This window comes from Pseudochaenichthys georgianus, chromosome 15, assembly GCF_902827115.2.
Source record: "Pseudochaenichthys georgianus chromosome 15, fPseGeo1.2, whole genome shotgun sequence".
NCBI lineage: Eukaryota > Metazoa > Chordata > Actinopteri > Perciformes > Channichthyidae > Pseudochaenichthys > Pseudochaenichthys georgianus.
This window is the reverse complement of record NC_047517.1, coordinates 12,312,747-12,325,079: the sequence shown is the minus strand read 5'-3', so window position 1 is coordinate 12,325,079 and position 12,333 is coordinate 12,312,747. Positions and strand designations below refer to the sequence as shown.

General features: G+C 38.7%; 1 protein-coding gene across 2 annotated transcripts in view; it reads right to left on the bottom strand.

The window, feature by feature from the left end:
- Positions 1-243: 243 nt before the first annotated feature.
- Positions 244-12,333, bottom strand: part of LOC117459594 (rho-related GTP-binding protein RhoQ) — a 41,742-nt gene continuing 29,652 nt past the window's right edge. The window contains exons 4-6 of one of the 2 annotated variants that reach the window (XM_071205761.1): positions 7,580-7,675; positions 827-918; positions 244-445 (exon numbers count right to left, since the gene is read on the bottom strand). In XM_071205761.1, the coding sequence (XP_071061862.1) occupies positions 250-445; positions 827-918; positions 7,580-7,675 (384 nt within the window). In that variant the 3' untranslated portion in view covers positions 244-249. Of the gene's footprint in view, positions 446-826; positions 919-2,636; positions 6,033-7,579; positions 7,676-12,333 lie in introns of those variants that run through there. The other variant, XM_034100520.2, reaches the window with a different exon arrangement.

The following is a 12,333-nucleotide window of genomic DNA, read 5'->3' as shown; positions in this document are numbered from 1 at the left end:
AAGGCGGCCCAAAATAAATGTATTATTATTATTAAGAAGAACAACTTAGTGTGGTGTGGAGGGGATGTAGGAAGCAGGAGCAGGTGGGGAGAGATGGGACTTCAAGGTTATTTGTTTTAAATGTGTCTTGGAGATAAGGACCAGCTGCACACAATAAAATACAGTATAACACAAAACCAATAAGACACACAGTGACACATGGCACACCAACAATCAATCATCGTCCAGCCTCAGCTTTGAGGCTTTCTTTCACAACCATGTTATGGGTTTATTAGACTGAGCAAACATAAACATATGTGGGGAACATAGTGCTGCGTCTCCTGTCAGGTCAAATTCCTCACTCCTGAAGTGCTCACTGCAGAGCAGTGTCCTGTCACAGGAAACAAAACCGTCCCTTCTTAGGGCGAGTTCCCACTGCCTCCTCCTCTCTTTGGTTTTGGGAAACCTTAAAAACATGAGAAAGGTAGCCAGATATATAAATTATTGTCAACATGTTCCTCCCTTCTTTCCTTTAACATTAAGGGTAGGACAAAAATACACATCGAAATTATCATATTTTTGGTATGTATGCATGTATGTATAGCCTACTTTAAGAATAAGACAACCACACTAAGAGTAATAAAAAAGGTGTCCAATAGAAACATTAAATAATTGTGTAAAGAAATGGTAACAACATATTCGAAAGAGGCTGGGTCAACAACAATCTTGCAATACTATTATCTCACATAGCCCCACTGCTCCTGTGTAGCAGGACTTGTAATGTACATACATCCACTAAGTAATGAACGATTATCCGAATTTTAGTCATAATATTGTCATATCTTACACGTGAAAGGTGATCCCACGGGTTCTTGTTTCCAGACTGCGGTGATTAGAGCATCCGTAGGCTGCACAAAAGTCCGGCATAGTCAGGTACTTCTGTAAACACAAAGGCAGCAAATTCCTGTATCATAATGCAAGATGTTTTTAACAAGCCAAACCACTTGGAAGAAATCATGTGTAACTTAAGTTGTGTTGAAAAGAAAGAGCAGTTCTGCCTCTCCCACTGGTGTAAAGTTGCTGGGTCAACTTTGTAATACTAGGTCTCACTGACAGCCTCTTGTTATTAGCCAGCTAATAAATACAACCACATACACAAAGAAAAGCTGCAATTTCAACATGTCCAAGCATCCTGTACCATAGCCATGCTAATCATGTTTATAATAAACCAAACCGTTTGTAAATCAGTCAAGATTTCAGTGAGTTAAGAGTATTTTTGTGCAGATCACTCACCTTACAACAGCTACCATAACGCGAATCAGAGTAACTGTTAACTGTAGCAAGATGGCGGCCGGTCAGCTACGCTGGAAAATCTCCCATGAGCCATCTAGTGTTTATATATATCTATGCCTACACCGGCCCTGGATACAACATAGACTGTATATATAAAGGGTTAGCCCTACCATAGATTACCCAACAAAAATACTCTGGCGCCGCCACTGGCCACATTTCAGACTGTTTTGAAGAATAGTTTTCATTTGTATTTTTTAGCTTTTATGTGAAATAAGCCAAAGGTTATTGATTAATCATTGTTTGGGAGGACACATGTTGCAAAAGTTCCTGATTTGTCATGTTTTTGCTCATTTGCAGCGCTACAATCAGGATCAGCACTTCTAAAACAGGGCTGATACCATAGACTGTATATAGGCTATAAAGGCTGATACAGAGGGGATTATGGGATGCTACAATGTATGATCTGTTTGGTATTTCGAGCCAAACACGTCAGAGACATGTTATACATACATCTGAGACAGGTCTATAATATATCAACCCAATGTGTGCTCTAACATAATATTTATAAATGACTATTATCATTATTATATGCAAGACAATAAATGGCAAAGATATGTAGAAAATAAACGTATTTAAGATACGTTCATAACAAACGTAACGTGGGAGAAAATATGTTTCTAGAAGATATGTAGAAAATAAACGTATTTGAGATACGTTCATAACAAACGTAACGTGGGAGTATCATATGCACGCAAAATCGGACTTCTGCGTATCTATTGCACGCATTTCCAATGTGTAAAGTCGTGTCATGTGTACGCAGACTGAAGAGAGTGGGTTGAATATATTGTTGAAAAGGAGTAGGCCTATATTAGGGGACCTATAAGGTGCCCTGTTATAACCGAGAAAAAAAATTAAATGTGAGGAATATTCTGTACCGGCATGTAGCCAGAAGATGGCGCTCATATACCAGCTACTAATGCTGATGTGGATAGAGAGTATAATGTCGGAGCTAAATGCACACACAAAGGCACATGGCAACAAGACCCAAACACACACAGAGAAAACACAGAGCAACAACACCACAAACACCTTTAGCATACAGTTCACATTCTTCACACACACACACACACACACACACACACACACACACACACACACACACACACACACACACACACACACACACACACACACACACACACACACACACACACACACACACACACACACACACACACACACACACACACACACAGGAAAACTAGACAACAAACACACCAACTTTGATACAGGCACGCCATCACAACACACACAAAAACGTTAACACACATTCACCATCATTCAAAAAGACCCGTACACAGTGCATGTGTTAATTGTTTTTTTACATTTTTGGGATTATGAATTGCACCTTTTTCTTTTTATCTAATCTCTACCTCTGCAATATTGTTTTTGTTACACTGCTGGGGAAAAAAATATTTCACTGAGTAAAAGTAGCAATGATGAAAAGTCACGAAATTCAGGATTTCGAAAAGAAACAGTAAACTTTTAAAAACATCCGATGAATATAAAAAATGTGTTTGTATTGAAATCGCCTAAGTGTTTAATTCACTTGACCTGCTTATCAACTCAACCAGGTATGACCTATATTGAACCAGAAGTTAATTTCACAAATGTGTAGCACAGCACATCTGACGCCGTCCAAGTTAAACCCTCCAAGCCGGCTTATTAACACAGTTAACACATTTATTGAGAAGAGAGGAGCATCAACAGGATAATGCATTGGTGGCTGTGGCACTTTAGGTCCTGTATCCTGAGAGCGGACCGTCACACAACGTAAGCAAGCAAAACTGTCCGAGTGGGAAGGCTGCTCACCCCGCAGAGACACGGTTATACAACGCAGGCTGGGACAGAGAGGAGGAGCACCGTTTACATTAAAGCTTTACTCAATCATCGTATCTCAACACAATATCAACACAAGTCATTCAGCAAGAGTTGGCACCTTTGATTAATATCTCTTTTGAAAAAGTTAGAAAAAGCCGATAAATGCTTAAAAATGAGAAGAGCTGATATTTTTGGATGTTTGGCTTGCAAGTCACACACTAAAGTTGTTACCTACAGTAGGCCTACTATAGACATATAGGCTTTAAACTTTTGTTGCATACACTTGTTTTTGGAGATCATAGAGATATATAAATCTAACTGTTTCTACAGTGTGACTAAAAGATGGGATTAGTATACTATACGTGTGGTTGTCGGACTCACATTTCTATAGATCATATAAAAAGCTGTCATGTGAGGACCTTATAACTTTGAATTAAGCAATTATTTTTTATTTAAACTCTATCGAAAGATGAACTTCTGCATGGGGTTGCACCATCTTTTCATTAATCCATCATTAAGTTTGTATGTAAAGTCCTTTATAAGTTCTTAGTGACTATGAGCTAGTTTCAATTTAGTGATTACAGCTGACTGGGCTGATTTTCATCAAACTGGTGCAAGGGTGTAGTATGGGTCAAGGACAAACATGTTACATTTTGAAGCGGATCTGAAACACAGGGCAAATACACTTAATTTTTCACTTTTCTTTTCATTTCGAGATACAGCATTTGGGCATAAAGAGAGAACATTTATCCGAGCAATAGTTTTATTCCAATAAGGGCTATATTTGTATTTTGGGGTGGTTCCGGTGCGACCGTGGTGCGCCGGTCGATTTATAAGCAATTTGTTAGACTCAAGTTGGAGTAGTTGATACACACACATACAACTCCATTGTTTCACAAGTAACCAGTTTACAACCAAATTTAAAAATAAATGTTAAATCATCGTCAGACGATAGCCGTTGGGTTTTTGAAATTGCATTTTAGCCATGTTTTAATGTTTCCGATAACTAAATCTTGGCATACAAATGCAGAATCTGTTCCATTATCATTCTGCTATTGGTGGAAGAACCCTCCGACCTATTTCTATTTCTGTAAACCAACTCAAACCGTCTGATGACAGGTGGGTAGTTAGGCTAATGCTAACATACAATATTTAACGTTAGCTAGGGATTGAGCTCGACTCCACTTCGAGCGATATAATTACTAACAAAGCACTTATATACTAATAAAGGACTGGCTTATCTAAAGCCAGTTGAGTAGCACTTGAAATGTTTTGGCTCTATGAAACCTGATTTACTTATATGATTCTGTTTTCTTCAAGTTTGTATCTTGTTGGTCGAATGCTCTTATTGTAAGTCACTTTGGATAAAAGCGTCAGCTAAATGCAATGTAATGTAATGATTGAGCCCAGCATTATTGGCCTTTTATGTAGTTTTTTCAGGGATATTTTGTTGTTTTGGTTTAAAATACATTTTAATGGACACTTGACACCAAAATTAAACAGATGTTTTAAACATCATTTTAAATTGGAGTGAAGTTTGAACTTTTGAACAGCTGATGCAACCCCTTCTTGAGTCCCTGAAAAGCTGAAGTATTTTGGACACTGGATGGACTATGATTGTGCGTGCTATGCTCATAGTTGTGCTATGTCTGTGCTTCAATCAGCCTTCTCTGGGAGAGAACTGTGTTTAAAGCAGAGGAATGTGCTTTGTTGTGCCGGAAATGAAATGGCACTGACTGCGATTCATGTTGTGCCTTAGATATACAGTATTGGGTCCCCTAGCCGCATGATTTTGTGAAAAGTGTGCATTAGATTATTTGGAAGTCGGATGTGAATCATTCTATATCTTCTTAAATGAGATCTCTTCTGAACCTTCTTGAAGTTGATAACATAATAACACATTATTGAAGGATAGCAAAAATCTAACAAAAAGAATGTTATTATTAGCTGACAAGATCATCTCTATCTTAGAGACATAGAATCATAAACTCTAGACAATATATATTTAGAAAATGGATAATAGACCTCTTGAGTTCCTGATGAAAAACTCAGCCTGGAACTTGCAATATGTTTTGGCATGCCACACTCTAAAGTAATGTAACGTTTCATAAGGCAAAAGCAAGACGCTTAAACTTTAAAATAATAATAATAGTTCTAGGTCCAAAATGTGGTTTCTGGGCAGAATTGCACTCGTTGCATTTTGTGTAATATTGTTTGCAGGGCCCATTTGGCATATCATTGGAGACAGACTTACAGAGTCCTCGCCACTGTCACAGTGTCACTTAGGTCAGACTCTCATTATTTACAGGTTGCAGGCTTTCTCTGATTTGCTCTTTTTTTAAGAGAAATGCACAAATGTAGCTTTCAAACCATAGAAATAATATGAACTCTTTGCATGACAGCTTAAGACAAGGAACAAATGATTACAAATGGTTATAAAAGAAGGTACGTCAGAAGCTAAAAGTCTTAGAAGAAGGGACAGACTTGGGTTTTGTGCTCCTTTGGTAGTAAACTGCATCCTCAACCTGTGTGGGACAGCAGGAGAGAGTTATGGCCTTTCAAGAGCCCTGCAGCATAAAAGTAGCTCTTGTTTTGTCCTTTTCAGTCCTCTTGTTTCTCACTCTGCTGTCCGTGCAATTTTCTTTTGTCTGTCTTTTGCCTGCAGTCCAGGTTTGGTTTATGGTTTGTTGCTGACTGATCTCCAGGAGGTTAATTTATTACGTGATCAGGCAGCAGTTGATGCAGCGGGGTCCCAGTCTTCTCTTCAGCGCTCCTTTCTTTTTCTTGGGAGTCAGGATTGCGATGATGGCCTCATCGAACACCGTCTTCAGGCCCTTCTGTGTCAAAGCGGAACATTCCACATAGCAACATGCACCAATCTGAGGAGGACACACATATTAACATCCGTCAACAATGCAGGTAAAATACAATGGTAAACTAGCAGTTATGATAGGTAAAGGAATAGATTGTCTTTCTTGCCAATAGTTAATACGAGAATCTCGTAAACCACTACTTCCTGAGCACAAAATAGCCCCTAATGTGTACACATTACAACACATCTTGTAGCATCAATGTTGTTTCCAAATTAAGACTTGAGGCTCTTGAACACACCAAAGCCAGAAAGCAACCTCCATCTGTGGAGCACCTGAATGCACCATTGGCCTTGGCACTCCGAGAATAATTTGTTAGTGTTTGAGACTTTCACAATGGCAGTACAGTGAGTCTAATACAAAAAATGCTTTGCCCAATAACTCCGATATATACAAAAGAGGCTAAAAACTAGGGAAAACATCATTTCATTTCTGTTTCATTCATTTTGAGTTTTTTGGGGGGTTTTCGATTCTTTAGAAGGATTTATATGGAAATCAGGTCTACAACAGTAAGATCTTGCATGGAACTTTTGTGGCCTCAGAAAACTTCATGACTCCAAAAAGACATAAAACACGCCTTAATCCTATCTTACATTGCCAAAAATCCATATTTTAAAGATCCCATGTCATGGCCATTTCTACTGATCATAATTCCATTGTTGAGGTATACTAAAAATAGATTTATATTGTGCAATTTTCCAAAATCCCATTGGTTTCTCATATAGCATCTCTGTATAGTATTCACTCTCTGTCCTAAACGGCTTGTTGGAGCTCCTGCCCCCCCCTCCCTATGAGCCCAGTGGCCGTCTGCGAGACAGCTTTACCCAGCCCGAACACACACCGACTAACAGCCTCGCCGCGTCCCGCCGTCTCAGGGAGGAGAAATCGGCGGAGCTGCAGCTGAGAAAAGATTGAGTGTGTGTGTGTGAGGAAGTCCGCGGATTGGCCCATTTGGACCAATCCACGGACGTAATATAACGGCTCCACCGATTGGTCCATTTGCACGTCACTGTACCCAAGAAGAAAACAATGGAAAAAGAGAAATCTCCAACGAGGCGTTCTGGGGCAGCATACTGTAGACAGGTCTTTTCTGTGTTAGAGTTTTACTCCCTACAGGGTGTACTTTGAGGGTTTGTGACTTTGCAGACCGTTTACATGCAGAAAAACCTTCATAAAACACAAGGGGATGGGTAATAACCGGAAAAGCATGACATGGGACCTTTAATACTTTGAGATGGGTGTAATTTTTGAACGTTTAACTTTTATTCTCAATTTCTGCCTGACAGGATTGATTAATCACAGGCCACATTTGGTATCTATGTCGGACAGCCTGTAACTACTTTTGACATCCATGAGGACCTAGAATGTATTTCTGAATTTATTTTAGGCAAAGAATGCACAGAGGTCTGATTCCAGACATTCCTACAGAGACTTGCAGGGTCAAAGCAACACACAGGAATCTAACTGGACATGACCATCCTACCACACTGACAGTTAGCATCTAGCTCTTTTGTTAGCTACTCATTACTTCTCTTTAGTAGGACAAACAAACAAACCTCCTTTGCTAGTTTCTGTCCTTGCTCAGTGGGTATGGGCTTCTCCTTCATGTCATTCAGTTTGGCAATGGTCTTGGGGTCATCACGAAGGTCAATCTGAAAGAGATAAGGGACATTTCCTCTGAGTTAAGTCATGGATATGAATTCATAACTTTTTTAATAGTTTCTTAAAGACTTAATTTCTGATTTAACAACACAAAATCAGGTATTTCTGCACTTTTCTCCACGCTGCTAAACATAGCCGACCTAAATAACTGACAGCTTTCTTTCTCATTTTGAAACCCACACTTCCTGCTCTTGTACAAAAGCCATTTTACAGCCAACCAAACGGTTCGTCACTCTTCTTGTATCCAATGCAACGCTCAGCACACACAACTCATCCCCATGTCAGTAATGGCCATTTATAATAAATGCATCCACCTGCACAAACGCACTGGGAGCGACCTTAATTAAACCTTTTCTTGATTGGTGTGATTTGTGGCTCGCTGTTATGAAGCTTGTGTGCATATCAGCATCGGGCTCCAGAGCAGCAGAGTTTTGATGGGTACTGATACAAAGGGCAGTAAACATCAGCTGACAGGAGATAAATCAGACACCCACTCCATCCTCCTCACCAACGCGGGGCCCTGGCTGCATTGGCATTTGGTTGCCAGGGAACACAGAGCGAATTCAGCCTCCAGTAAGCGCTGTAATCGTTTTTGGTCATACGGCACCGACAGTGGGTTTTAATACATAGGATAAGTGTCATCTCTTAACATCTTCATGAGTTTAGTGTTGCTTCTATGGAAGATCAAAAGACATGAGCCCAGATTAAGTATCTTTGCATAAATGAATTGCTGTTTTAATGATTACCTTTAAGGCACTGAGGACTAATGTACCAAGCCACAGACCTTTTAAACACATATCAGCCTGAGGTCCCCAGACATGTTTTCCCACTGGAGGGAACTCTAGGATTATAGCCTTTGCCGTCCATTGCATGCACACATATAATAATTACTATTTAATTAAAACAGTTCTCATTTGTTTTGGGTCAGTGTATGTTTTGGTCATTGGATTTTCTTTTCACAAATGGATATTCAAAAACAAAAAACGACTGGATATTTGATTTTCGTTTTCAAATTGAAAAACCAAAATTGAAATACAAGGCGTTTTTCTTTATCATGGTCAAAAATGGATTTACTAAACTTAAAAAACGGGATGATTTTCATTTTCTACTTCTCAAAACAAAACAATAAAATCACTAGAAAACAGAAACAAAAAAACAATCCGTGTATCTACCGTCCAATTGTTTTTCTTTATTAAACACGTAAACGGAAGAGCGTTTGAGAGGCCTTTTTGTTTTTTGCTCTTTACCTTACTAAATGGTCAAATGGTCCTTGGAGCGAGGGGTGGGGCCAAACTCACGGAAGTGATTTCATGTGATTTCATTTTCATGATATCATGTCTACCATCCTCTTAAAATACTCTGTCCAACAATGAAGAAAGGGGTTTTAACGCTGATTCCAAATAGCAGAGAAACATGCATTCTTGTTCTCAGGAGGGGACATTGACACTGAGTCCAACAGGATCGATCTCACGAATAACTATTGGCAGAAAAAATAATAACAAACTCGAGAGACGGCTGAGTGACCGCAGTGCAGAATCGCTGTATAGTTGAAATCTCCTAACAATGTTGTCCATTTTAGACACAGGCCTATCATATTTCTAGCCCTCAATATCATTCTTTATCTGGGCTCAATATGTGCCTTGGCTGTTTTCGTTGTGAAAACAAATGGACATACACGGATTGACCGTCCTCATCTGCGCTCTTATTTTGAAAGACAACTTCCGGTAGCAGAATATGAAAAAATGGGGGATTTTTTGTTTCTGTTTTCTAGTGATTTTATTTTTTGTTTTGAGAAGTAGAAAATGAAAATCATCCCGTTTCTTAAGTTTAGTAAATCCATTTTTGACCATGATAAAGAAAAACGCCTTGTATTTCAATTTTGGTTTTTCAATGTGAAAACGAAAATCAAATATCCAGTCGTTTTTTGTTTTTGAATATCCATTTGTGAAAAGAAAATCCAATGACCAAAACATACACTGACCGTTTTGCCGTAAAAAAAAATCTTGTTTTGTCTGACCAACAGTTCACAACCAAAATATATTCCAGTTATGGTGATATATGACGAGTAATTAAAGTATCAAGTCATCACATTTTAAAAGTATAACCAGCAAAGCTTTGAAAAACAACAAATGAATAAAAGGTCTGGATTTATCAAGGCAAGGCAAGGCAAGGCAAGGCAAGTTTATTTATATAGCACTTTTCAACGCAAGGCAATTCAAAGTGCTTTACAAAAAATGAAAGACATTAAGCATTAAAAAAGAAAAGCTAATAAAATAAACATTAAAAGGAAAAATACATGGATAAAAGTTACAGTGCAGTCTAAAATATGAATAGTTCAATTAAACATTAAAAGAAAAAGTACATGGATAAAAGTTACAGTGCAGTTTAAGATATAAATAGTTCAATTAAAAGCAGCGACAAAAAGAAAAGTCTTCAGCCTGGATTTAAAAGTAGTAAGATTTGCAGCGGACCTGCAGGTTTCTGGGAGTTTGTTCCAGATATTTGGAGCATAATAACTGAATGCTGCTTCTCCATGTTTAGTTCTGACTCTGGGGACAGAAAGCTGACCAGTCCCTGAAGACCTGAGAGATCTGGATGGTTCATCATTTAGCAGGAGGTCAGAAATGTATTTTGGGCCTAAACCATTCAGTGCTTTATAAACCAGCAGCAATATTTTGAAATCTATTCTTTGACACACAGGAAGCCAGTGTAAAGACTTCAGAACTGGAGTGATGTGATCCACTTTCTTAGTGTTAGTGAGGACTCGAGCAGCGGCGTTCTGAATCAGCTGCAGCTTTCTAATAGATTTTTTAGTGAGACCTGTGAAGACACCATTGCAGTAGTCGAGTCTACTCAAGATAAAGGCATGGACAAGTTTTTCCAAATCCTGCTGTGACATTAGTCTTTTAATCCTAGATATATTCTTTAGGTGATAGTAGGCTGATTTAGTAACTGTTTTAATGTGACTGTTGAAACTCAGGTCAGAGTCCATGACTACACCTAGATTTCTGGCTTTATCTGTTGTTTTGAACATTGCAGACTGAAGCTCAGCGCTAACTTTTAAACGTTCTGCCTTGGCTCCAAAAACCATTACCTAAGTTTTATCTTTGTTTAATTGGAGAAAGTTCTGACACATCCAGTCATTGATTTGTTCAATGCACTCACTCGGTGTTTGAATTGGAGCATAGTCTCCTGGTGAAATTGTTACGTACATTTGTGTGTCATCTGCAAAGCTATGGTAACTTATTTTGTTGTTCTTCATTATCTGAGCCAGTGGTAGCATGTAGATGTTAAAGAGAAGAGGCCCCAAGATGGAGCCTTGAGGAAGCCCACATGTCATATTTGTCAACTCAGATGTGTATTTACCTATAGAAACAAAGTTGTTTCTATCCTTTAAGTAGGATTCAAACCAATTTAGAACTGTTTCCGAAAGTCCCACCCAGTTCTCCAGTCGGTCTAGTAATATGCTGTGGTCAACAGTGTCAAACGCAGCACTGAGATCTAATAATACTAACACTGAAGTTCTGCCACTGTCTGTGTTTAAGTGGATGTCATTAAAGACCTTTACAAGAGCAGTCTCAGTGCTGTGGTTTGGACGAAAGCCTGACTGGAAAACATCGAAACAGTTATTTAAATGCAAGAAATTACTCAACTGTTGAAAAACAACTTTTTCAATGATTTTACCTAGAAATGGCAGGTTTGATATGGGCCTGTAATTGTTCATTACTGAAGCATCTAGATTATTCTTTTTTAAGAGCGGTTTAATGGCTGCAGTTTTCAGGGCCTGTGGAAAAATACCTGAGTGAAGAGATTTGTTTACTATATGAAGTAGTTCTGAGGCCATGCAAGGCAAAACATCTTTGAAAAATCCTGTTGGAATAATATCAAGGCAGCAGGAGGAGGATTTCAGAAGTTGTATAATGTCCTCTAGGTTTTTATCATTAATCTGATGGAATTGTGTCATGATGTCTGAATTGATGTTAAGTGGACCCAGAGACAACACATTTGCTGTTCCTGACTGCTTGTCTGATTTTCTGAGTTTTGTCAGTGAAAAAGGAGGCAAAATCATTGCACGCCCTGATGGATAGAAATTCAGAGGCTACTGACACTGGGGGGTTAGTTAGTCTGTCGACGGTAGCAAACAAGGCACGTGCGTTGTTTTTGTTTTTGGTAATGATGTCAGAGAAGAACGATTGTTGTGCGTTTTTCAATTCCAAATTATAAAGGCCAAAGTCTCTCTTTATAAATGTCAAAGTGAACCTGGAGATTTGTTTTTTGCCACCTGCGTTCAGCTTTTCGACATTCTCTTTTTTCTGTTTTAACGGTCATGGCGTTTCTCCATGGAGATATTTTCTTCCCAGTCACTTCATTTACCTTAATTGGAGCAATGGCATCTATAACATTTTTAATTAAAATTATCTACTAGCTCATTTACTGAGGTGTTAGCAGGGGCAAGTGTGGAAGAAAAATTCTGAGTGAAAAATCAGAAAATGTTCTGAAAACTAACATTTTGCAGGCTATATGTAAGGAATATCTTTGTGAGGTTTGTGATACTCCATGATTATCTCCTGTGCCAAACGAAAGCAGATTCAATGTATATTTGTCTCTGAATTGTAAAAAAGTTCTCTGTTAGCCTTGGTGGTCTCTT